Source organism: Ovis canadensis, chromosome 8 (genome assembly GCF_042477335.2).
Source record: "Ovis canadensis isolate MfBH-ARS-UI-01 breed Bighorn chromosome 8, ARS-UI_OviCan_v2, whole genome shotgun sequence".
NCBI lineage: Eukaryota > Metazoa > Chordata > Mammalia > Artiodactyla > Bovidae > Ovis > Ovis canadensis.
In genome coordinates this window covers 15,282,185-15,309,513 of record NC_091252.1, presented here as the reverse complement: position 1 = coordinate 15,309,513, position 27,329 = coordinate 15,282,185, and the positions used below count along the sequence as shown (strand labels likewise).

At 41.4% G+C, this 27,329-nt stretch overlaps 1 protein-coding gene across 2 annotated transcripts in view; it reads right to left on the bottom strand.

Annotated features, from left to right (window-relative positions):
- Positions 1 to 27,329, bottom strand: part of MEI4 (meiotic double-stranded break formation protein 4) — a 239,641-nt gene that overhangs the window by 192,366 nt on the left and 19,946 nt on the right. For both annotated transcript variants that reach the window (XM_069598037.2, XM_069598038.2), the window contains exon 2: positions 8,136 to 8,381. In XM_069598037.2, the coding sequence (XP_069454138.1) occupies positions 8,136 to 8,367 (232 nt within the window). In that variant the 5' untranslated portion in view covers positions 8,368 to 8,381. The remainder of the gene's footprint in view (positions 1 to 8,135; positions 8,382 to 27,329) is intronic.

Genomic DNA, 27,329 nt, shown 5'->3' with positions numbered 1-27,329 from the left:
TGGGGCACTGCCTGGACATGCCCGATGCCACCCTGAAACCCAGCACAGGCTGCACCACACAGTGAGACTGGAGCCTGGCACAGGAAGGACTGAGGGTCTCCATCTGGAACACTCCATGCTGAGGAATGCCTGGCTGCCCCACCCAAGCCCAGCCTCAGAAGCTCCTGGCTCCCTCAGGCCCAGCCCCACGCCAGGACTTGGCAGGTCCTCCTTACTATCTCCACAGTTCCTCTCAGAGCCGGCTCCTCTGATGATAAGGAAGGTACTCACATTCCTAACTCATCACCTTGTCTCTGTGAAAGCCATTCAATATCCTGAGCTTTTTTCAGCCTTCACTTTAACATCTTTGTATGCTGACTGTCTCTAATATCTAAAATTTAATTCAATTTTTATATATAATGAGTAAACCAATTCTAATGTACAATTATAAATGAATTATTTTCCAGGCTTGCCTCAGACTCCTCAAAATTATTCAGGCCACATTCTCTGCAGTTGATATACATTATGCCTGTGTGTTTTAAATCACCTGCAATTTGAGGCAAACTCCCATTCTAATATAGTTGACAGTTTATATTACAAGAGCTTATGTGAAGAAGGAAATGCTTAGGCCTTCATTTTCTGTGCTCTTTCAGCATCTGTAACACAGGGAGGGCCCCAGCGTATAAATGCTGAGCCCACAACTGCATCTGCAAGTCTGTTATTTGCTGTGTCTCTCCGGTACGTGGTCTGCAACCAGGTGAGAAGGAAAGGACGGGGCAGAGGCTGGGCAGACAGGGCCAGCAGAGAGGCAGCCAGCAGCCAAGACGAGCCCCTGACTGGGTGCCATGCTGACACCTGGCCCCTGCTCTGAGGCTTCATCAGCATGACGAGTCCAGCTAAGAACCTCCACCTGGATGCAGACTTACAGGAAACGAGACATGTGGTCTGCCTGGGGGAGGCAGCGGGTGGTGAGGGTTTGCTCCTCCAGGTGTGAAGCAGTAAGGGGGAGTTAGACTAACTTGAGCAGAGTCAGCAAGAAGGACAAGGAGGCTTCAGAAGCCATCTGGCTGGGCCAGTTGTTTCCCAGGACCCACAGCCAGAAAGAGCCAAATTCAACCTAAACGGACAGCTGCCCTGCCCACCACGCTCCCCAGCCCGCAGCACGTGATACCAAAGACACAGATGCCACGTACGTGCGTGCTCGGTCCTGTCTGACTTTTTGCCACCCCACAGCCTGTAGCCCTCCAGGCTCCTCTGTCCATGGGATTCTCCAGGCAAGAATACTGGAGTGGGTTGCCATTTCCTCCTCCAGGGGATCTTCCCGACCCAGTGACTGAGTCCAGGTCTCCTGGGTCTCCTGCATTGACTGGCGGATTCTTGACCACTGAGCACCCCCGGGAAGCCATGAGCATTTATTATATAAACAGATACATCAATGAGTTAATTTGGTTTGACATTCTCCTACTTTATTTTTACTTGGCTCATTGTTAGTCCGGTAACCTGCATATCATTTATGAAGGTACTGAGTACTTAAATTTTACGAGAAAAAGCATATATCTGACATCTCCATTCTTCCTAGCAACTGTCCAGACACCCCTTGCCTGCCCCATACTCTCACACACAAACACAAACACACGCTGATTTTAGATCTAAATCTGCTCACTGAAGCCTTAGGCCATTGTTTCCACTAATAACATCCTGTGCCTGTCAACACACTCCGTTCAAACCCTGGTCAACATTTAAGAACAGCTACTAACGTCTTCCTATCTAGTCTCTATGCTCTGGGTCTCCCTCACCTACCTACTCAAGTCCCAACTAAATCCTTACAACATCATAAGGTTATCATTTAATAGGAAGCTATTGTATAGAACACAGTTTTTGCCTCTTTCTCATTTTCTCTCCTATAAATCAAGAAGATTCTTGGGGGAAAAAAAGCAGCTCTCTAATTTGCTTGTTATCTCCCCCACTTCTCCACTCTTTAAGTTAGGATGAGCTCAGTTACAAGGAAGAGAATCCTAGTATAATAATGGCTTAAACCATCAGTTGCTCAGTAATGTCCAACTGTTTGCAACCCTATGGACTGAAGCCCTCCAGGTTGCTCTGTCCATGGAAGTGACCACTGTTCACCTTTGAAAAATTCTTAATAACTTCACCCTAGAGGTGCTTTGGTTGCTCAGCAATGACAAGAAGGACCAAGGCTCTTCTTATCCTCCTGATTCATCACCCTTACCACGCTGATGTAAATTTTTCAGTATTGCCTCATGGCTGTAACGTGGCTACCACAGTTCGACGCTCACATCTTCACGTGGCAGCGTCCACATAGGAAGCAAGCAGTTGAGGTAAAAACATTTTAAAGTTTGTAGCATTCATGGACTTCAATCTCTTTATACAAAGTGACAAATATTTACCAAAAGCTCCCAAGATTCTTAGTTTCCATCGGTCCCTGTCTAACCTTAGGACCACACTGGCAAAACAAGCCTAAGCATTTCACAGATGAACAAACATGGGCACATGCCTGCCAAATCAAAACTGCAGTGTTTTAGTGAGGAAGAAGGAACCAGGCGACTGTGTAGGAAATCAAACTGTCTGCCACACATCACCTAGAAGGCTTTGAGAAATGTGATACTGGATGTCCACATTCCTTTGGTCCATACCCCCTCCCCCCCTATCCCCTACCCTTCTACAATCATGGCATATGGTCCCATGCCTTGGGACTTTATTTTTGGGAGCTCCAAAATCACTGCAGATGCTGGCTGCAGCCATGAAATTAAAAGAAGCCATTTGCTCCTTGGAAGGAAAGTTATGACCAACCTAGACAGCATATTAAACAGCAGAGACATTACTTTGTCAACAAAGGTCCATCTAGTCAAGGCTATGGTTTTTCCAGTGGTCATGTATGGATGTGAGAGTTGGAGTATAAAGAAAGCTGAGCGCTGAAGAATTGATGCTTTTGAACTACGGTGTTGGAGAAGAGTCTTGAGAGTCCCTTGGACTGCAAGGAGATCCAACCAGTCCATCTTAAAGGAAATCAGTCCTGAATATTCACTGGAAGGACTGATGTTGAAACAGAAACTCCAATACTTTGGCCACCTCATGCGAAGAGCTGACTCATTGGAAAAGACTCTGATGCTGGGAAAGACTGAAGGTGTGAGGAGAAGGGGACGACAGAGGATGAGATGGTTGGATGGCATCACCAACTCAATGGACATGAGTTTGAGTAAACTCTGGGAGTTAGTGATGGACAGGGAGACCTGGCGTGCTGTAGTCCATGGGGTCGCAAAGGATAGGACACGACTGAGCGACTGAACTGAACCAAATTGATCCCCCCTCCCTCCCTATCTCCCTTCCATTCTTTCCTCCCGTCCATCCTTCTGTTCTTCCTAACTTCCTTTGAGAACCTGTAGAAAAATAATCAGAATAATGAAATAGACAAGTTCTTTAAATGATGTATAAATCATGTCACGCTTCCTTATTTGTTTACCATCCCATTTCATCTCTGCCTTATTCAACTCTGGTTCTCTCAGTTGTTTCAGTGGATAGCTGAGGCTGTAAACTGAGTTCCCCAGTCTCTTGGTCAGGAAGCACTCCATTCACCGTTTATCGAGGGTCTGTGGTCCCTGAACACTGGCAAACAGTTGCACGTATAAAGAAGCCCAAACAACTGCGGACAGAAATACTTAACAACATAAATCACCTACATAATAGTTTGACTTTCAGGGCTGGCACTTTCTTAGGGTAAGGTGTGTCGGTCTTTTCAATCATACGTCTTCAAACAGCAACTACGTTCCTCCTTTATTTTCCTATCAATCTAATAACCCCCCTTGTAGTTTTTTCCTTTTTCCCTTTCAGTTCAGTTCAGTCACTCAGTCATGTCTGACTCTTTGCGACCCCATGAATCGCAGCACGCCAGGCCTCCCTGTCCATCACCATCTCCCGGAGTTCACTCAGACTCACATCCATCGAGTCAGTGATGCCATCCAGCCATCTCATCCTCGGTCGTCCCCTTCTCCTCCTGTCCCCAATCCCTCCCAGCATCAGAGTCTTTTCCAATGAGTCAACTCTTCCCATGAGGTAGCCAAAGTACTGGAGTTTCAGCTTCAGCATCATTCTTTCCAAAGAAATCCCAGGGCTGATCTCCTTCAGAATGGACTGGTTGGATCTCCTTGCAGTCCAAGGGACCCTCAAGAGTCTTCTCCAACACCACAGTTCAAACACATAAATTCTTCAGCACTCATCCTTCTTCACAGTCCAACTCTCACATCCATACATAACCACAGGAAAAACCATAACCTTGACTAGACAGACCTTTGCTGGCAAAGTAATGTCTCTGCTTTTGAACATACTATCTAGGTTGGTCATAACTTTTCTTCCAAGGAGTAAGCGTCTTTTGATTTCATGGCTGCCGTCACCATCTGCCGTGATTTTGGAGCCCCCAAAAATAAAGTCTGACACTGTTTTCACTGTTTCCCCATCTGCTTCCCATGAAGTGATGGGACCGGATGCCATGATCTTCGTTTTCTGAATGTTGAGCTTTAAGCCAACTTTTTCACTCTCCACTTTCACTTTCATCAAGAGGCTTTTTAGCTCCTCTTCACTTTCTGCCATAAACGTGGTGTCATCTGCATATCTAAGGTTGTTGATATTTCTCCCGGCAATCTTGATTCCAGCTTGTGTTTCTTCCAGTCCAGCGTTTCTCATGATGTACTCTGCATGTAAGTTAAATAAGCAGGGTGACAACATACAGCCTTGACGTACTCCTTTTGCTATTTGAAACTATTTATCTGAATCTATCCATTTATTTCTCACTTTTTAAGTTTAAGCTAACAGATGGTGAGACAGATTACTCACAAACATCTGCACTGAAATGTTTTACCTGCAACTCCTGATGTGAGCAAAAGAGATTTTAACTACATGATATATGAAAACTTCTCTTGCAGGTACTGTAAGGGAAAGAGTCCAGACTAAAAACAAGTTATCACTGAGGTCCACTCACGTCCCAAACAAATCACACACACCACTGTCTTGGTGTTGTAAACAGACGCTCGATGGTAAACAACAGCTGGGTACTGTGGATGTTATGATATTCACAGTTTGGTATTAGTGGGAACTGCTACATGTGTGCTATTATACCAATCACATGACTGTACAAAAAAGGTACGATATATTGACTGTCTGCTATTCATAGATATTCTCAAAGAGACCACTGCATAGAAACCAGAGGGACTAAAATGTGGCTGTAAATCTTCTAACAGTATTTTTGCTCAGACAATAATGAGACTTTAGTTACATACGGATATTCAGTTCAGTTCAGTTCAGTTGCTCAGTCATGTCTGACTCTTTGCAACCCCATGAACCGCAGCACGCCAGGCCTCCCCATCCATCACCAGCTCCTGGAGCCCACCCAAACTCATGTCCATTGAGGCGGTGATGCCATCCAACCATCTTATCCTGTCGTCCTCTTCTCCTCCTGCCCTCAGTCTTTCCCAGAATCAGGGTCTTTTCAAATGAGTCAGTTCTTCCCATCAGCTGGCCAAAGTATTGAAGTTTCAGCTTTAGCATCAGTCCTTCCAATGAACACCCAGGACTGATCTCCTTTACGATTGACTGGTTCGATCTCCTTGCAGTTCAAGGGACTCTCAAGACTCTTCTCCAACACCACAGTTCAAAAGCTTCAATTCTTTAGATATTAGTTGAGAGTCTTCCTGAAGTTAGCTGGTACTCTGTTACCCACAGCAGGCACAGGTTCACTGTACCGACGCATCCTACCGCGGCAGCCACGCTCTTTCCACGGCTGCTTTCCTCTTTCCACCCTGGAATGTCGGAACCTGCAGCCTCCCCATCAAAGGCCCACCCACCCTATAGCCTCATCCACAGTGACAAGGTCACTATCACTTAGATACCAACGGATCCTTGCTGTCAGTCTATATTTCCAGGCTACTTATCCCCTCTGAGTTTAAGGACCCTACTTCTTTCCTTCTAGGTATATCTCCCTGGACTCAACCTTCTATCATATACCCTGATTTCTGTGTTCACTGTCTGGATTTAAAGCACTACAATCCAACCAGTCCATTCTGAAGGAGATCAGCCCTGGGATTTCTTTGGAAGGAATGATGCTAAAGCTGAAACTCCAGTACTTTGGCCACCTCATGCGAAGAGTTGACTCATTGGAAAAGACTCTGATGCTGGGAGGGATTTGGGTGCAGGAGAAGAAGGGGATGACAGAGGATGAGATGGCTGGATGGCATCACCGACTCGATGGACATGAGTTTGAGTGAACTCTGGGAGTTGGTGATGAACAAGGAGGCCTGGCATGCTGCAATTCATGGGGTCGCAAAGAGTAGGACACAACTGAGCAACTGAACTGAACCGAATCAACTTAATGAACTAGAGACCTCAAATGCCCTCCACACCTCCAGCTGCCTTAACCCACTTTGAACTCATTCACAGAAGTCTCAAGTGCTTATTCTGGAATCATTCATTTTAGTTCTAACAGTCACAGATCTAGCCTGACTCCTTACTCTTCACATGGCCTTAGGTAAACCCTTTCAGAACCTGCCTCCTTGCTTCCCATCACGGCTCACGTCAAAGCATACTCTACATTCCACTTCATTTGATGAACATGGATTTAGCACCTGCTGTGAGTCAGGCTTTGGGGTGGGTATTGAGTAGAGGGTGCTGAGCAAATCAGAGACCCTCTACTCAGCAAGGCTGGACTCAAATCAAGGAGATAAGGAAGGGACCACCTAAGCAAATAAGCAAATAACCAACAGGGGGGTGTTTGGGTGAAAAAATAACTGTGGGCGCATGCATGTAGAGTGGTCTCTGAGCAAGTATGGCTTAGAAAAAAGACCTCTACGAAGGGGAGAGGCAATCATATGTCAACACCTGATCACAGCAGAGATTCACTGCAAGATGAGCCCAGTGCAGTCAGTGGGAAGCCCACGGTGCCCAGGGCACATGCGCTATGCAGGGAAGCACAGGTGATACCATGGTGACGTCACCAGCCAAGCCACCAGTGGCACAACGGGGAGTCAGGAAAAGGTTTTTGGCAAAGGAGTAAGATGATCTGATTTATGTTTTCAACAGATCACCGAAATTAAGTTTTCCTATCGCAATATGAGGGTCAGTGGCACAACGGGGAGTCAGGAAAAGGTTTCTGGCAAAGGAGTAAGATGATCTGATTTATGTTTTCAACAGATCACCGAAATTAAGTTTTCCTATCGCAATATGAGGGTCATCCCTCGGAGTCAAGAAGGTAAAGGGATCCTGAGGAAGGAGGCGCCCATGTGCTCTGGTCTGTCCTGGGGGGGGTGCCCATTTTCCCTGCCATTCTCAGATCATTCTTATGGCCCCATTTCACTCTCTCATAGGGGTCTTAAGGGAACCACCCTGGCCAACTCACTGCAGGGATATTCCTCAGGCTGACACCCGGAGTCTTTCCAAACCTGCTCCCCATCAGATCTCCACCTCACAGTGTCCTGGGCTCTGGAATACAAAACTGGCCTGCTGGATGGGACATGGATTATCCCTGCTGCCCTGGCTCTTGTTCCTCCTTCTGACCACAGGCTATGATCACCTCACTATCAGACAGACCCTTGAGGGCCCAGACCCGAGGAGCCTCTCCAAGGACCAGAAGAATGAATGGCTTCCTTTTCTGCATTTTCTCTATGGTAACAGTCATCACAACTAGGTTCGTTATCATAGGTCTGCTTTCTCTGCTGGAATGGTCGGTACTCCATGGTAAAGGCAGCAGCTTTCCTGTGTATTTCTGGGTCCTCGCCACCCACTGCACAAAGCTGGGACTTGAGACGGCACTGCTGGATGAATTATGCAATGTAAAAGCAACATATAATACAGAGTAAGATATAAGGATGACTGAAGATTTTAAAATTAATTTCTCCAGGAGGCTTAAAGCAGTATTGCCTTCATCTCTAGACAATTTTCAGTCTCCAACTTCAGCCTCATCCATTAGAAAGTGACAACAAGCTATTTTTTTTTTTTACTTTTAATAAATGACTAAAAGCAAAAAATCTTTATAGTGCAAGAAGTCTAATTTTAGGAAACCGAACAACTTGAGTGTTTTGGTAATGAGTTTCTAAGTAACTGTGAAGCTGACATAAAACAGATTGACACATCCCCAAGTTACATCCACTCACCACTCTTAAATGATCCCGAAAAAATCCTGCTCAGGAGAAGTTTCTGACGTAATTGTAGAACTTCAGCTTCCAAGGCTTCGACTTTTGATCTCCACCTTGATTCCTGCCCGGACACCATCCTCGCAAGATGCTCTGTATATTCTCTGCTGCTTTTGTCTGCTGGTTTGGAGCGGATAATTGCCAAGGCCAGGGCCAGCTTTGAAGTTCTCAGATACCATGTTTGATTATCCATCTTGTTTTTTGTCCCTGTCATGCAATTAAAAAAAAAAAAAGTTACAGAAATTCCTTTTAACTTTTACAGTACATTTCATTTAATCAAAATTGATTGCATGGAATAACACTAATTAATAAGTTTACATTGGAAGCCATCTAACAGAACAATTTCTCAAGAAGTGAAGGCAGTGTGAAAAAAAAAATAAAACAGAAGAAAAACGCAAACACATGCACATTAAGTGTATTAAGATTCAAAGCAGTAGATCCAGATAACCTGACAAATTCTTGGACTGCAGAAAAAGAGATTAATTCATTTAGTGGTTTCTAACCAGAGGGACACATAGGAATCTCTGAGGGAGCTTTACACATACATAAATGCCTGGTCTCATCCCTCCAAAATTCTGATTCAGCAAATCTTGGATAGGACTGAGGCTTTTATACATTATAAACAGCTCACTGAGTAATCAGAACCACTAACTTAAATCGTTCACTTAAATTTAAATCCTTCTCCCCTCTGACCCACCCTAAGTCCTGAAGTCCACGCTTCCCAAGCCTGCATTCCTTTACCTCCTGTTTGTGTCTCTAACCAGGCCCCTCCAATCCATGTTAAGAACAGTCTTGCAAATATTTGCACCGTTTAAGCTGTGACTCTGCCTTGAATCCGCACCTCCAGAGATTTCCAACTGCCACCGTGAGCAAACTTTTCCAAACCAGCACTGGACCACAGCCTGACCGTCAAGAGGACAACACGACACCGCATTCAGTGGCTCAATGCCATCACCCCTTCTGAAGTATAAACCCCTGAGGACCTCCACCGTGACTGACTGAGTTTCAGGGTTTTGCACATAAAATGTGCGACATTAACATTTTTAATCGACGGTTGAAAAGGACAATGGTGCAGAAAATTCAGGACTTTGACTGCCACATCTACCTGCTAACACAATGCCAAATTCCACATCTCAGACTTTGTTCCCATCAGTTTCTCAAGGCTATTTCTTCCACTATGGTTGGGTCTCAGTCACACAAATAGATGTTCACAGTCCCAGGTCACTCAGATTCACATCTCCACTCCCGAATTTTCCCAAATTATGACGCTCCAACTCTTACAGCTGCTAAGGCCCTGTGTACGCCTTTCAAAGAACAGTGCATATACCCTCATATCCAGTCTTACCAGATGCTTGCCCTCCTCTGCAATGATTACCTATCTGATATCCTACAAATTTTTACAGACACTATACAATCTAACAGGTAGCATAATGCTGTTTTACTATAATCAGAGATGAACACAAGAATGTGTGTATATACATATATAATACAATGTATATTATAGGAATATTTATAGTATTTAAATTGGACAATCAAATAAGTAAATAATGGTATACTGTATAAATAATTACACATCCATTCAGTATTGAATTTTTAGAAATATTTTTATTACTAGCACATGGTGTTAACAATGTACTGAACGGAAAAACAGTGAGTTTATGAAATTATACGTGTAATAGTTTGCTCTTAATTATGTGTAAAATTGAAAATATGAAAATTAAACAGGACTCCTCTCTACTGGAGAATTATTACTGATTTTTCCATATTTCTCTAAATTTTCCTGATTTTCTACACTGACTACACATCAAATTGTAATCAGAAAAACATTTCTAAAAGATGGATTTCTAACAGCAAAGTACAGCTGCCACTTTCCCAACCTTTCACAGCTGTAGAATGCTCCATGGATTAGCTGCTGTTAAGATGGACAAACTAATGAGAGCTGTGGCCCCGCTTACTTCAGCCCTGGCATCAACCGTCTCACTCGGCTGGCGCGCCCTCCATCCGCTGCGCCGGCCACGGCGAGCGGGAGACCACGCCTCTCGGCGCTTCTGAAGGCGCCCTGGGCAGAGCGCACATAGGTGCGGACGCCGCTCCCTAAGGAAGGCTGACACTCTCACGCAACAGTGCTGAGCACAGGAATAAGAAGAATAAGCGACCTGTGTAAAGGGTTTCTGTTAGAAGAGAATCTGACACTCAACTATGAATCGTGGGAATCCTGACCAAAAAAATATATATATAATATATATATATATATATATATATATATATATATCAGCTTATTAGCATAAAAAGACAAAGTTCTCCGAATAAAAACACAGCAAACTCCTGTCATTTTGTGGAGATATTTAATTAATTGATTTAAGCAAGCTCAAGCTCATTAATTAGATGTTCTGATTTTTAAGTTATCTGATGAAATGTTAAGGGGCTTCCCTGGTGGCTCAGATGGTAAAGGATCTGCCTGCAATGCAAGACACCCGGGTTCAATCCCTGGGTTGGGAAGATCCCCTGGAGAAGGGAATGGTTACCCACTCCAGTATTCTTGCCTGGAGAATTCCATGGACAGAGGAGCCTGGCCAGTTACAGTAAACGGAGTCGCAAAGAGTCGGAAACGACTGAGCAGCTAACACTTTCATGTGATGTTAACAGTCTTAAAACCATGATGAGTATCAGTCAACAAAAAAAGATCAAATTAGAAAGTCTTCCTGGATCATATGTATACCACGGTCATTTTTCTAAGCATTAATCAGAATGAAACGTACCACAAATAAGCAGAATACAGGTCGCAATAGGCGTCTTTGGTACAGACTTCCATGGTAGAAATCACATTCAAAACGCACACAGACTACAACCTATATCCAAACAGAGAAGGCTTTTATTAATAAACCCCTTCCTGATGTCTTTAATTTTTTATATGTGTATATTATAAACACATGGTTCTTTGTTTTAGAATAGCATTCCTATCCTCAAAGTGCTATTTGCAAGGTGAAGGTAATTCTATTTCCCTTAAAATTTCATGGAGAAAACGATAAGCTTCCTAGATATATCCTCTGTTTGTTTAATTGAGAAAAGAATTAGTAGTAACTTTCAGAAAGTCTTTTGTACATTCATTTTATGTACAAATAATTATAGTAAATAATTAAAATGAACACTTAATGTTCTCCAAGAAGGTATTTAGTGTCACTGAATTCTTAATAGCTTAAAATACAAAATTTTAACGGTCTTTTTAGAATAGCACATTTGATCAAATGGGCTTTCTTTTCTTGCATTTGGAACAGTCCCTACCACAGCACAGGGTAACAGAAAAATCCTCTGACTTCTATTCTGTTACAAGCATGCGTGCAGCAACAGCTACTCAATAAAATAGTATTCTGGCAGTTTTTATCTACCCTGTATCTGCTACCCCCATTTTCCCCTACTGAACTTCTATATGTTATCAACTAGCCAATTCTCCATACTGTCAAAGCTGTTTTGAATTATAATCCTGAATTCTGAAGTTGGTTCACCCCCAAGATCACTGATGAAAATTCTATGAAGCAAAGAGCCCCAGGTCACTCATATGTAACCAGAGAACAATTCAGGAAAACATTTTCCTAATATGTACACAACATCTTCAAAATATTTATTCCCCTTTATCTCAGCAATGCAAGTTCTAAAATTTTATCTTGAAGAAATGACCAGAACTACTGTACAACAAAACTTTATGCCCCTAAATGATCATACAGGATTATTCATAACCACCAAAAAGACAAAACAAAACTTGTCACCAGCCTGAATATACACACAATAGAAACACATTAATTAAACTATCAAATATTATAAAATTTAACTGAAAACACTGAGAAAATTTTAAAGTATGGGAAACTATTCCCCACATGCTAACTACAAATGCAAATGTTAACTACTATATGCAAAACCACAAGGGGATAATGCCCCACACCTGTCAGAATTCCTATCATCAAAAAGAGCATAAACAACAAATGTGGGCTGATGGGTGGGAAAATAAGGCAACCCTTGGACACTGCTGGTGGTACTGTAAATTTGTACAGCCACTGTGGAATAGTATGGAAGTCTCTCAAAAAGCTAAAAACAGAACTAGCATGCGACCCAGCAGTTCTACTCTCAGGTATATATCCAAGAACAAGATCAGTAATTTGAAAAGCCACATGTACCCCATTGTTTATAGCATCATTACTATAATACCCAAGATATATGCAAAGCATCCTACTTGTCCATCAAGAGATGAACGCATAAAGAGGATGTGGGGTGCATGTGTGTGTGTATAAATAAACAACATGGACTATTACTCAGCCATAAAAAAGAAAGAGCTTTGCCGTCTGCAGCAACATGGACTGACTTGGAGGGCACTGTGCTCAGTGAAGTAAGTCAAATGAAGACCAATGCTGCATGGCATCACTCATATGCAGAATCTAGAAAATACAACAAACCAGTGAATCTAACAAAAAAGATGCAAGCTCACAGACAGAGAGAACAAACTTAGTGTGGTACAGACCACTTGGGAGGAGAGATAGTAGAGGGGGAGATACAAACTACTGGGTGCAAGACAGGCTCAAGGATGTGCAACATGGGGACTATACCCAATGTGTTGGAGTAACTGTAAATGGAATGGAACCTTTAAAAATTGTATAAAAATAAGTATATTTTTAAAAAATTATATAAAAGAGTAAATGCAAAAAAATCAGGGAAAGAAGAACGAAATCACACACATTAAACATGCTCAGAAACATGTAACTCTCCAAGTGTTTTCAGAATTGAGGAAACATGGCCCAAGGATGAGAATTCTGCCTCCTAGGTTTTCTAGTCTCCCCTCCTAACCAGCCTTGACCAAATTCTGGTAATGAAATCAAGTCCCCCTGAAACCGAGTTCCCTTACTGAGTTTTTACTAATCTCTATCCAGATCTTTATTCCCTTTCTGGTGCACTCTGACCTCAGGCCTATACTAACTGAACAATAACTAACCAGAGTCAGAGAACAAATAGTGTTATTGTCAACAAAATTGTTAATATATTCAAATTCCCTAATAGGTATGATCATTAATGTAGAAACTCAGGTTGTTTCTCCTAACAAGCCTCTAAGCCATGAACCACTTGGCCAGATAACCACAAACCAGAGACATCCTGACCTCTGAAACTATTATTAAGGATTAAGAAATGTCACAAGACATTTCTCCAAAGAAGACATACAGATAGATAAACACATGAAAAGATACTCAACATCACTCATTATCAGAAAAATGCAAATCAAAACCACAATGAGGTACCATCTCACACCAGTCAGAATGGCTGCTATCAAAAAGTCTACAAACAATAAATGCTGGAGAGGGTGCAGAGAAAAGGGAACCCTCTTACACTGTTGGTGGGAATGCAAACTGGTAGAGCCACTATGAAGAACAGTGTGGAGATTCCTTAAAAAACTGGAAATAGAACTGCCATATGACCCAGCAATCCCACTGCTGGGCATACACACCGAGGAAACCAGAACTGAAAGAGACACTTGTACCCCAATGTTTATTGAAGCACTGTTTACAATAGCCAGGACACGGAAGCAACCTAGATGTCCATCAGCAGACGAATGGATAAGAAAGCTGTGGTACATGCACACAACAGAATATTACTCAGCTATTAAAAAGAATGTGTTTGAGTCAGTTTTAACGAGGTGGATGAAACTGGAGCCCATTATACAGAGTGAAGTAAGTCAGAAAGAGAAATACCAATACAGTATATTAACACATATATACGGAATTTAGAAAGATGGTAATGATGATCCTATAGGCAAGACAGCAAAAGAGACACCGAGGTAAAGAACAGACTTTTGGACTCTGTGGGAGAGGGTGAGGGTGGGATGATTTGAGAGAAGAGCACTGAACCATGTATATTACCATATGTGAAACAGATGACCGGTGCAAGTTTGATGCATGAAGCAGGGTACTCAAAGCCAGTACTCTGGGACAACACAGAAGGATGGAGTGGGGAGGGATGTAGGAGGGGGTTCAGGACGGGGGCGTGCATGTGTGCCCGTGGCTGATCCATGTCAATGTGTGGCAGGGGGCACCACAGTGTTGTGAAGTTACAGTCCTCCAATTAAAATAAATAAATAAAATTTTAGAAATGAAATTAAAGAAAAACTAAAAAGGAAAGGAAAGAAATGTCATAAGATGATGATTAGTCCCAGCACCTTTGTTCTTCCCCTTTAAAAAGTCCCTAACTCAAAGCCCAGGGCTTCCCTGGTGGCCCAGCAGTAAAGAATCTGCCTGCCAGTGCAGGAGACATGGGTTGGGACAATCCCCTGGAGAAAGAAAAGGCAACTCATTCTGGTTTTCTGGCCTGGGAAGATCCATGGACATAGGAGCCTGGTGGGCTACAGTCCATGGGGCCACAAAGAGCTGGACACAACTTAGCGACTAAACAACAACTCAAAGATCAAGCTAGAATGGATCTGATGCTTGCCTCCCACTCCCTTGCCTGGCGCCCTGCAGCAAACACTGTGCGTCCTTCACAACCTGGGCTCAGTAGACAAGGTTTGATGCACATCAGCTGAATGGACTCAAATTTTGTTTGGCAACATTTAGCCAAACAGATCCTTCCATGTCTGCGAGAAGATGCATGCCCCCTCATCAGATGTGTTTTGTGTTCCTGCTAATTCAAAACACACAGTGGATTTGGAAGCAGGGGGCAGGGTTAGCCTTCCAGTAAGACTAGGCAGCAGGATACTTGCCACTGTATTCCCAGTGCTAAAATCTGCACCTGGCTCACAGCAGGCCCTCTACCGAGTACTTGACGGGGTGAACGAGTGACTGAATATACCAGTGCAGGTCAGTCACAGAGCGCGGCCTGGCCGGCAGCTCAGTAAGACTGTCAATCACATGCTAGGGAGAAGAGCACTGGAGGGAGGACGGTCCAGGAGGGGAACTCAGTGACCCTGAAGGCCACATCTGGCTCTCTTCACTTTATGAGGCATCTTTCTCAACTGCACCCAATGAGTCTACTCCCTCTAAACTTAAGTCATTCAACGGTATACCCTTAAGCTTTCACCAATGTAATTCTTGAGTAAGAAAATACAAGATAAAATCTAGTTTATACACAGGATTAGGTCAGAGGGAAAACTATAAGGAAGAAAACTGTGTTTTTATTTCATGTGAACCCTTCCCTTCCCAAAAACTGAAGAACACTGGGTGAATGCTCCCCAAACGACTGAGCTGAATACAGTAAGCCAAGATCTGGATGCTGGAAGAAGATCCCAAGGACCAGACTGCAACATACATTTATCAACTATCAGTCTAGGGACAGCTGAGCTATGGCCATGCCAGAACAGTAAATCATTACTTTTTCAACAGGTTCAGCAAAGTTTGGACAACGTTTAGCATGCAATTTTTATATCAGATCCAGCTGGCAAATTCCCTAATTATTGTTACAATTTCAGTACATACTGTACTGTGAAGTGTTCTGCAGATTAACATCAGGTGAAATTTTACACAGAAGAATCAGGAGTTACTCAAGATCTCCAATCTCTTCACTTTAATTATTAATGGGGCCTTTGAAAGTCTTCTCAGCAGAGTCTGTGTAAAACAAGAGACTTGAAAAGATGAAAGAATACTTACTCTTCTTTTTCTGTTTCATTCCCATCATAACAGGCCAACTATCTGTAATTTTCCTGCTGTTGACGGATTTAATTAAACATAGACTTAAATTGTCTAGTTTCTTACCATGGTTTTCTTTTCATGTAACCACCCAACTCTCAACTTTTGATTCCTCAATGCCTCTTTTTTGGCATAGGAAAGATTCCCTCTGAATTCTGGTAAGGACTATTGCACACAGGGAAAGTGCAAAACACATTTTGTAAGTCAGCAAAAGTACACTGAGTCAGAAATGCAGAGCTATGTATATTGTGCACAATCAGTAATCATCTTCCATTATGCGAAACCAGAGAAGGCAAGGGGACCTAATACCCACTATTAACACATATTTAGAAAATAAATTAGAAGAATTATAAGTTTTTCCTAGTTATACTATTTCAAACACTTTATAAAGACACAATCCTCATCACAAAACAATCATATTGTTCTGTTAGAAAATCTGCAAATCTACACGATTTAGATTCACAAACTGCGCAAATTTGGAATCTTTGTCAGGCTGTATTCTGGAAATGGAAAAAGTCACATGTCATAAAATGAGGAAGCCTGTAGGATGGAGCCAGTAACCGAAGCAAACACCAGAAGAGATAACTGAGAGAGATTCGAGCAGTGTTAGGAGAGTGGGGCTTCTGCGACCAGATGCACCAGGGCCTGAGCTTCAAGGGAAACAGAAGACTGAACGTGGGAGATGGTGGGCACGGAGTCCTCTGGGAAAGGCCCTAACCAGAGAAGCCCCCTTCTGTAAACGTTAGGAAGTAAGACGTGTTTTCTAACTGCTCTCATGCCCCACCATCTTAAACTCCACTGCTGAGCGCACTTGAAGTAAGAACTCGGGGAAGCAGCAGCAGTTGCACAGAAACATCTCCTCTGAGGGTCATTTTTCACTCTGAAGAAGCGCCCTAATTCCCATCTGTCTCACTCACAGACGCCTCACCAAGGAGACCGCCGCAGATTCCAGGGCGCATCTGATAAGGCTTCAGGGCCTCTCACAGGACCTCATTCCACAAGTCTTTTCTTTACCAGGGAGAAAGTTCTTTTACTTTCTACTTCAATCTGTATTTGACCCAGAGAGATGTTATGGGGAGGGAGGTGGGAGGGGGGTTCATGTTTGGGAACACATGTAAGAATTAAAGATATTAAAATTTAAAAAATGAAAAAAAAATAAAAATAAAAATTTAAAAAAATAAATAAATAAAAGAGATTAGAGGCCTACTTTCTTACTAGCCTGGAACAGCCTATAAGAGAAGACGACCATTTCACAGATATTAAGCACTTTGATTCTAGACATCCTCTAGCAGGTGATATTCTTTGCGCTTTTATCCTCTTTAAACTCAGCCCCTCAAATGGATGTAACATTGTTCTGCATTTTCCAAGACTCCTTTAAATGTGTTATCATATTTTTCCTAATTTTAAAAAAATAAGTTAAAGAAAAGGAATAAAGACAGGATTTTAATCTCAAAAAAAGAACAACAACAAACAAACAAACAAAAAAAAACCCTCAGCACCTCAACTTGCCAGCAACAGATACAGAGTCAACGCGGCCCACGCTATAGGGCCCCTAAGGAACTAAGGAATGCTAGAAACAGCTGCAGGCCATTCCAAAGATCAGCATGCTGCCCTCTAGACTGGTTCCAAATAGGAAAAGGAGTGCGTCAAGGCTGTATGTTGTCACCCTGCTTATTTAACTTCTATGCAGAGTACATCATGAGAAACGCTGGACTGGAAGAAACACAAGCTGGAATCAAGATTGCCGGGAGAAATATCAACAACCTCAGATATGCAGATGACACCACCCTTATGGCAGAAAGTGAAGAGGAGCTAAAAAGCCTCTTGATGAGACTGAAAGAGGAGAGTGAAAAAGTTGGCCTAAAGCTCAACATTCAGAAAACAAAGATCATGGCATCCGGTCCCATCACTTCATGGGAAATAGATGGGGAAACAGTGGAAACAGTGTCAGACTTTATTTTTGGGGGCTCCAAAATCACTGCAGATGGTGACTGCAGCCATGAAATTAAAAGACACTTACTCCTTGGAAGAAAAGTTATGACCAACCTAGATAGCATATTCAAAAGCAGAGACATTACTTTGCTGACTAAGGTCCGTCTAGTCAAGGCTATGGTTTTTCCTGTGGTCATGTATGGACGTGAGAGTTGGACTATGAAGAAGGCTGAGCGCCGAAGAATTGATGCTTTTGAAATGTGGTGTTGGAGAAGACTCTTGAGAGTCCCTTGGACTGCAAGGAGATCCAACCAGTCCATTCTGAAGGAGATCAGCCCTGGGATTTCTTTGGAAGGAATGATGCTAAAGCCGAAACTCCAGTACTTTGGCCACCTCATGTGAAGAGTTGACTCACTGGAAAAGACTCTGATGCTGGGAGGGATTGGGGGCAGGAGAAGAAGGGGACAACCAAGGATGAGATGGCTGGATGGTATCACGGGCTCGATGGATGTGAGTCTGAGTGAACTCCGGGAGTTGGTGATGAACAGGGAGGCCTGGCGTGCTGCGATTCATGGGGTCGCAAAGAGTCGGACATGACTGAGCGACTGAACTGAACTGAACTGACCCTCTAGGGGAACAAAAGACAGAAGAAGGCACATGCCTCTGGGTACCAGGTGAGGGATGGAGCAGGGACTGGTCCCAAGCTTTCCTTCCACCACTGTATCTAACACTGCCTTTACCCATGTAGCAGGAACCATTCCAGGTCAAAAGTGTCAGCAATCCTGTGACCTAACAACTATGTTGTCTGATTTTCCCAGGCAACTACACCAAACTCTCCAAACTCCCTGTTTCTTTTGCTCATCAGAACCTGCCTTCATTCTTAAAATTTAGATCTGGCCAATCTGAGATCCACCAACCCAAAGTCGTGATAGCTAAGACTTGGCCTTAAGGTGACAACATGACCAGGTCTGAATCTCAGTGCCCATGAGAAGTATAGGCAGAATAGCACTGTACCGTTTTTTTTTTTTTTTAAGTAATATCATTTGTATTAAGAATTTCAAGAATCTTTTTTATCATGCTATGCTGAAGCCAATAAAAGGTCTTCTACTGAAAGTAATATCAACCTACTTCTATAAATAGAAGCTAGACTTATTAATGGGTTCATCAGGGTTCAATTTTACTCTGGGGTAAACAAGTAAAGTTATTTGTTTAAAATGACAGGAAATTCTCAAAAGTAGCTCAAGCTATAAAATAAATTTAGATCTTTAACTCATAATTTCTGTATGTAAATCTATTTGTCCTTTCAATTGCATCAAGAAAATTGTAAGATTTGGGTTTTACTCCCTTAAGGAAGATCATTAATTTACACATATATTTGGCAACTTATCTCAAAGTAAAACTTCTACTTAGATGCTCCACCTAAGTTACTTAATTTGTATCTGAAAAGCTGAATTGAAAACATGAAGGTTAAAGCAACTGTTTTCAAACAAATATAGGTTGAAAGTAACTGAAAATGCAAACAGTAAACACAAGAAATCTGGAATGGGTAAGTTAATGCAGACAAACTTCATGACAGCAAAATATTACCAGAGACGTAGAGGAATACTTCATCAGGATTTTAAAAGGTCAGTTAATCATGAAGACTAACAATCCTAAACCTGCAACAAACAAAAGCAGTAACCGAACTTCCAAATACATGAAGCAAATATTCTAAGAACAACAGACAAATCCACAATCATATGCAAAGATTGTAACACACTTCCTTCAGTAACTGACAGAATCACTAAGCCTTGAAAAAAATGATGATTATATAAAAGACTGAAAAACCACTGCCAACCATCTTGAACTCACTGGCATTTACAGAACATTATGCCTTATAAAGGCAGATGTATGCACGTCCTTTTCAAGTTCTCATGGGACATTCGACAGATCACACGCTCAGATAAAATAATTCTCATTAGATTTTGTAACTATAAGAAAAACAATTAGAAATGTTCTAGAAAATCAACTTTGTGGAAAATAATATATTTCTAAATAAAATAGGGGTCAAAGAAAAATTATAAATGTAATTAGACTACTCTGAAATCACACTTCAAACTGAATGATAATGAAACACAACATATCAAAGTTTGAAGAAGGAAGCTAAAATAGCTTGTCAAGGAAATTCTATTTTAAATATTTATTTTTATAAAAGAAAAAGAGTTTAAATTCAGTGGCCAATTTTCCCACCTTAGAAAATTAGAAAAATAATAGCAAGTTAAAACCAGAGGAAACAGAAGGAAGAATGCAGTTAATCAGAATATAATCAGAATGCAGTTAAACAGAAAACAAACAAAAATTTAAGAAGCAAAAGTTAAATATTAATAAAATTGATAATAGTCCAGAAAGAATTATCAAGAAAAGAGAAATAACACCAGTCATACTATGATCAGGAATAACAGAAGCGATTTCACTACGGTGTATCCTTCAGCTAATAAGAAAATAATAAGGCAAAATTATGAATGATTTAACAAATTTGAGAACTTATGATGAAGTAAATATATTTCTTGAAAAAAAATATACTGACCAACACTGACAACAGACAAAGAACTCTGGCTAGCCCTACATCTCACACATGCACTTATACAAAAGTTTCATTCCCATATGGTTTCACTAGCAGATTCTATTTAACAATGAAAGAAGAAACTGTACCAAGTTTATACGAAGTCTTTCAAAAACTAATGGAGGGAGCATAAAACAAACTTTATAAACTCCTTTTGTGAAAAACAGAAGAAAGAGAAAATACCACACCTTGTTTTATAATTTGATATGTATATTGGCATAACACTGATACTAAGATTACAAAAATATTATACGGGAAAAAAAAACACTGCAAAACAATTCATGTAATAAACACAGATTCGAAAATCCTTTGCACAATATTAGCACATCAAAACACATCATTTTATAAAAAGAGGAATCATTATCACCAAGGAAAGTTTTTCCAAGATTGCTTTAACATTCAAAATTAAAGTCATACAGAGTGAAGCAAATTAGAAAGAAAAAAATATGTTATATGTTATCACATATATATGGAATTTAGAAAAAACGTAACTGATGAACCTATTTGCAGGGCAGGAACAGAGATGCAGACATAGAGAATGGACTTGTCAAGGCAGGGGAAGGAGACTTTGGGAATAATTGAGATAGCAGCACCGCCATGTAAACACTGCCATGTGTAAAACAGACGGCTAGTGAGAAGCTGGATACAACAAAGGAGGAGGCTGCTTTGTGATGGCAGAGGGATGGGGTGGTAGGGTGCGAGGGAGGCTCAAAAGGGAGGGGAATGAATGTATACTTGCTGATTCATGCTGTTGTAGAGCAGAAATTAACACAACATTGTAAAACAATTATCCTTCAACTTAAAAAATAAAAAAATTAAGTTAAAAGATCACATAACTCAACATATTAGCAAAATAAATTGTTTCAAAAACAAAATATAATCATTTAAATAGTTTTATAAGAAATGTTTAAAAAATTCAAACTGGTTCATAATTGAAAAAAACTTCATAAGTGAAAACAACAAAAGAATACAAGTGAATTTACTCACTGTGATAAAGTTATACAAAAATCCACAAGGAATATTATACTTAATGATGAAACACTGAATGCCTTATCATTAAGACTGGAAATATAACTAGGATATACAGTCTTCTCAATTCTATTAAATACTTTACTGGATATAACAGGAAGTAAAAGTCACTCAGCTGTGTCCGACTCTTTTGCAACCCCATGTACTATACATGGAATTCTCCAGGCCAGAATATTGGAGTCAGTAGTCTTTCCCTTCTCCCCTGGAGAGATCCCAACCCAGGGATCAAACCCAGGTCTCCCGCATTGCAGGCAGATTCCTTCCCAGCTGAAGGGAAGCCCAAGAATACTGGAGTGGGTAGCCTATCCCTTCTCCAGGGGACTTTCCCGACCCAGGAATCCAACCAGGGTCTCCCGCATGGCAGGCAGATTCTTTACCAACTGAGCTATCAGGGAAGCCCAACAGGAAGTGAAATACAGAAATGAACAGATATGTACATTGGAAACACAGAAGTAAAACTCTGCGTGTGTGTGCTCAGCCACTTCAGTCCCATCTGACTCTTAGCAACCCCATGGACTGTAGCCCGCCAAGCTCCTCTGTCCACGGGATTCTCTAGGCAAGAGTACTGGAGTGGGTTGGCATGCCCTCCCTCCAGAGGATCTGCCCAAACCAGGGACTGAACCAGTGTCTCCTGCATCTCCTCCATCACAGGTGGATTCTTTACCCCTGAGCCACTAGTGAAGCCCAGTAAAAGTCTACTCATTACTATATAGCACGAATGTCTAAAGGAAACCCCCAGGAATCTGAGAACAATTGATAGAATTTATGAATCAATTTAGCTAGGTCTCAGGACACAAGGTCAATATGCAAAAATCAATTAAAGTTTTAGAATGATGATGATGATGAATAAATTTAACAGCAGATACGAAAGACCTCCACCTTGAAAAGTATAAAACATTCAGTTTAGTAAAACTGAAGACCTAAATAAATCAAGATATTACAATGTCCATGGATTAGAAGACTTAATATCATTAAGATCTTAATTCTCCTAAAATTGACCCAATTAAACAATCCTGAATCAAAATTCTGATCAACTTCACTGTAGAACTTGATAAATTAATTTGAAATTTTATACTGAAATTTAAAAAAAAAACTAGAATAGCAAACATAATTTTGAAAACGAATAAAGTTCCCTTGTAGCTCAGCTGGTAAAGAATCTGCCTGCAATGCAGGAGACCTGGGTTCTGTCCCTGGGTTGGGAAGATCCCCTGGAGAAGGGAAAGGCTGCCCACTCCAGTAATCTGGCCTGGAGAGTTCCATTTACAGGCCATGGGGTCGCGAAGAGTCAGACACGACTGAGCCACGTTCACTTTCACAGTAAACAAATCAAACTGCTTAGTTGCAACACAACACGCAGCCAAAGCAATCAAGAGAACGTGGTATTAGAATAATGATACGCAAATCTATCAATGGAACACAACAGTGAGTTTAAAACTTGATCCAATCTTTTCAACACACAATCCTAGAACAGTTCATTAAATATATGGGGAAAAGAACACTGCCATCTATTCAGATCTTACACAATAATCACATCTAATTGAATCACAGACCTAAACATAAAAACCAAAACTAAAAGGAAACAGAATGAACTAGGGAATGAGAAAGATTATTGATATTCGTCGTAAAAAGTATTGATCATTAAAGAAACACTGATAATATACACATCATCAAAATTAAATCTGCTACTCATCAAAAAACATCATTTAGAAAATAAAGAGCCAAAGCACAAACTGGAAAGAAATATTCACTATATATTTACCTGACAAAGGACTTGGATACAAATCTATGAAGAACAGATAAAAATCATTAAGGAAAAAAACAACTCTACTAAAAATGGCCAAAAGCTATAAACATATGTCATAAAAGCAGCTAGAAAAATAGTCAAGATATGAAAAGATATTCAAAGTTATTAGAGAAACACAAACTAAATCACAATGAGACACCACTTCACATCCACAAGAGCTAAAATTAAGAAGTGTATGAATAAGTGAAACTCTCACACATGGCTGGTAGAAATGTAAATTGGCTTGACCATTTTTGGAAAAAGTTTCACAGTTTCTCAAAAAACTGAACGTATAGTCTCTCTATAACCCAGGAAATCCACTTATTTACCCAAGAGATAATATAAAGATATGTGACAAAAGAGGCATAAAAGAAAGCTCATAGCCACTTTATTTGTAATAGCCCCAAACTAGAAACAGCCCGTGTGTCATCAGTTAACAGGACGGCATAAACAAATGCTGGCATATCCACACAATGAAATACCACTCAGCAATAAAAAGCAATGAACTACACATGCACTCACCTCCACGGGTGAGTCTCAGAACATTATACTGTGTGGACAATAGAAACACATACAGAAGTATACAAACTCTAAGCTTCCATTTAAATGAAGTTCTAAAACAAAGCACTGAAAAACATGATTAATGTTTTCTTCTATGAGATGGAGGAGATTATCTGGAAAGAAGAATGAAGGGATTTTCCAGGGTGACAGTAACATTCTGTATTTCATGGAGCTGATATACATGGGTGTGTTAAGTCATCAGAGCCACAAATGATATACTTCATGTTTTCCATTTCCTTGTATTTAAATTTCATTCCATCAAATAGGGGGTTGCTAGCAAAACTAGAATTGAAACGACCAGATTTACACTCCACCTTAAACAAGTAGACAGAAAAACAAATAAACAATAAATAAATAAATAAAGTTTCCAAACACTGGACAGAAAGCATGTAGGGTTCTAATTTCCTAGAACAGAAAACAGAACGGAAACAAGGTGAACCTTGCTATGCACCAGCTTCTTGCCTGGAGGCAGTTTCCAGGCCACAATGCAAAGGAGGGGAAGCCAAACAGAGCCTGAATATCTCAGAGAGCTGAGCAGACTGAGGTCAGATTCAGAAGCCAGGAATACAGGAACTGTCAGGGCAGAGTCCCAGAAAGAAGGGAAGGGCACGGAAAAACAGCTCTGAAAATCTGCAGGAGTCCCTCAAAATGTTAGCTACTTATTTGTGCATGTGTGAGAGCAAACTGGGGCTTCCCAGGTGGCTCGGTGGTAAAGAACCTGCCTGCCAATGTAGGTTCCATCCCTGAGTCGGGAAGATCCCCTTAAGTAGGAACCGGGAATCCACTCCAGTATTCTCGCCTGGAAGATTCTATGGACAGAGCAGGCTGCAGTCCATGGGGTCGCAAAGAGTCGGGTACAAATGAGGGACTGAGCACACAGGCACGCACAAGAGCAAACTATCTCAAGTCCTGTGGTTCCAATGATTTTCCATTAAGAACGTAACAAAGGCAAATCCTTCAAAAGAAGCACATGAGAAAAGATTCAGTTCAGTTCAGTCGCTCAGTGGTATCCGACTCTTTGTGACCCCATGAACCACAGCACTCCAGGCCTCCCTGTCCATCACCAACCCCCAGAGTCCACCGAAACCCATGTCCATTGAGTTGGTGATGCCATCCAACCATCTCATCCTCGGTCGCCCCCTTCTCCTCCTGCCCTCAATCCTTCCCAGCATCAGGGTCTTTTCAAATGAGTCAGTTCTTCGCATCAGGTGGCTAAAGTATTGAAGTTTCAGCTTCAGCATCAGTCCTTCCAATGAACACCCAGGACTGATCTCCTTTAGGATGGACTGGTCGGATCTCCTTGCTGTCCAAGGGACTCTCAAGAGTCTTCTCCAACACCACAGTTCAAAAGCATCAATTATTCGGTGCTCAGCTTTCTTCACAGTCCAACTCTCACATCCATACATGACCACTGGAAAAACCATAGCCTTGACTAGACGGACCTTTGTTGACAAAATAATGTCTCTGCTTTTCAATATGCTACCTAGGTTGGTCATAACTTTCCTTCCAACGAGTAAGTGTCTTTTAATTTCATGGCTGCAATCACCTTCTGAAGTGATTTTGGAGCCCAGAAAAATACAGTCAGCCACTGTTTCCACTGTTTCCCCATCTATTTGCCATGAAGCGATGCAACCGGATGCCATGATCTTCATTTTCTGAATGTTGAGCTTTAAGCCAACTTTTTCAGTCTCCTCTTTCACTTTCATCAAGAGGCTCTTTAATTCTTCTTCACTTTCTGCCATAAGGGTCGTGTCATCTGCATATCTGAGGTTATTGATATTTCTCCCAGCAATCTTGACTCCAGCTGTGCTTCCTCCAGCCCAGCATTTCTCATGATGTACTCTGCATAGAAGTTAAATATGCAGGGTGACAATATACAGCCTTGACATACTCCTTTTCCTATTTGGAACCAGTCTGTTGTTCCATGTCCAGTTCTAACTGTTGCTTCCTGACCTGCATACGATTAGACAAAAAATAATTAACCACCTGCAGCACTCCACTTTGACCACTGTGGGCAAAACATTTGAGAAAGGAAGGCCAAGAAGAGGCAATAAATAAAAACACAACCCATGGCAATGCTAAGAACACAAAGTCCAAAAAATAACAAAACTGATGTCTCCTTCTCCTTTATCCTATGTTTCAGAAGTTCTCACAGTTGAAGCTGCCATGGAGTCACCTGGAATGCTCGTGAAACACAAACTCCCTAGACTCCATCCTCGGAGTTTCTGATTTAATAGGTCTGGAGTTGGCCTGATAATCTATTTCTTATGTGTTCCCAGGTACTAGTGATGCTGCTGGTGTGAGGACTACACTTGGAACATCACTTACATACTCCATCCCTAGAATAATACCACATTTGAAAGTCTGTAAATACTAAGCCATGGTCTATTCCAAAACTGTTAGGATTTTCAGCCTCGAACAATAATAAAACAATAAAAAGTACTCATATTTTAGTTAGCTTCATAGTTTATCTCACAATAACCTTGCAAATATTTCTGACTTCCACTCCTCTCTACCCTGTTTTTCTTTTTAACAGATTAGGAATCTGGAATTCAGAGATATTTTTAAGAACCCATCCTTCATCTACAGAGCAGCTGATACCAAAGCATGCGTGCTTCTCTGTATGTCATGCCGTTACCCTCTGGAATCCCCAAGTGCCATGCCTCTTACGGGGGCTTTGGCGGTTGATACTCACCCACCTGGAGGCTGCACCTAGTCCTTCACTGTATGAAAAATTCCAAATTCCACTTTGCATTGGAATAATACATATTTGACTAAACTATTGAGAATGGCAGGAGAGAGTCTGTCACATCTCACAAAACCACAACCTCATGAAAACTTACTTTAGGTAGATCTTACTGCTCCTATCCCAAGAACTGATATTAGCCAACACAGAATGAGTGCTTCCTATGTGTCTCCTGTGTGTGTGTGTGTGTCCGCGCGCGTGTGCTCAGTCACTCACTTGTGTCTGACTCCTTGTGACCTCAGGCACTGTAGCTCGCCAGGCTCCTCTGCCCATGGAATTTTCCAGGCAAGAGTACTGGAATGAATTGGCATTTCCTCCTCCAGGGGATCTTTCTGACCCAGGGGTCAAATTCACATCTCTGGCATCTCCTGCATTGGCAGGCATTCTTTAACCACTGTATGTGTTTCTTAGCAACTTTCAAATATACACTACAGTAATTTTAACCATAGTCACCCATGTTGTATATTATATCCCAATCAACTGTTATCTTAATATAAACCTCAGAATATTTCTCATAGCATTTTCTAGGGTAAGTGGATTAAAGTAATGCAAAGGTCTTAAGCATAAACACAAACAATCTGCCATTCTATAGACAATTAACTTCATATTTTTATTTACAAAGACTAAGCATGTGGTCAGTGTTCTGTGTTGTATATGCAGACTTGGTGAGAGCAGTTCAGCACCCCAAACATACCCTGAGTGTATACAACACTCAAGGCCAAAACTGTATTAGAAGCTGACCAAAGATGAATTATATTTATTGTTTTTTAAAAGATCATAATGTTTATTTTTTTTGTGAGGGTGGTATCCAGGAAAGAGAGAAAAGCATAAATCAGTCTGATAAAAG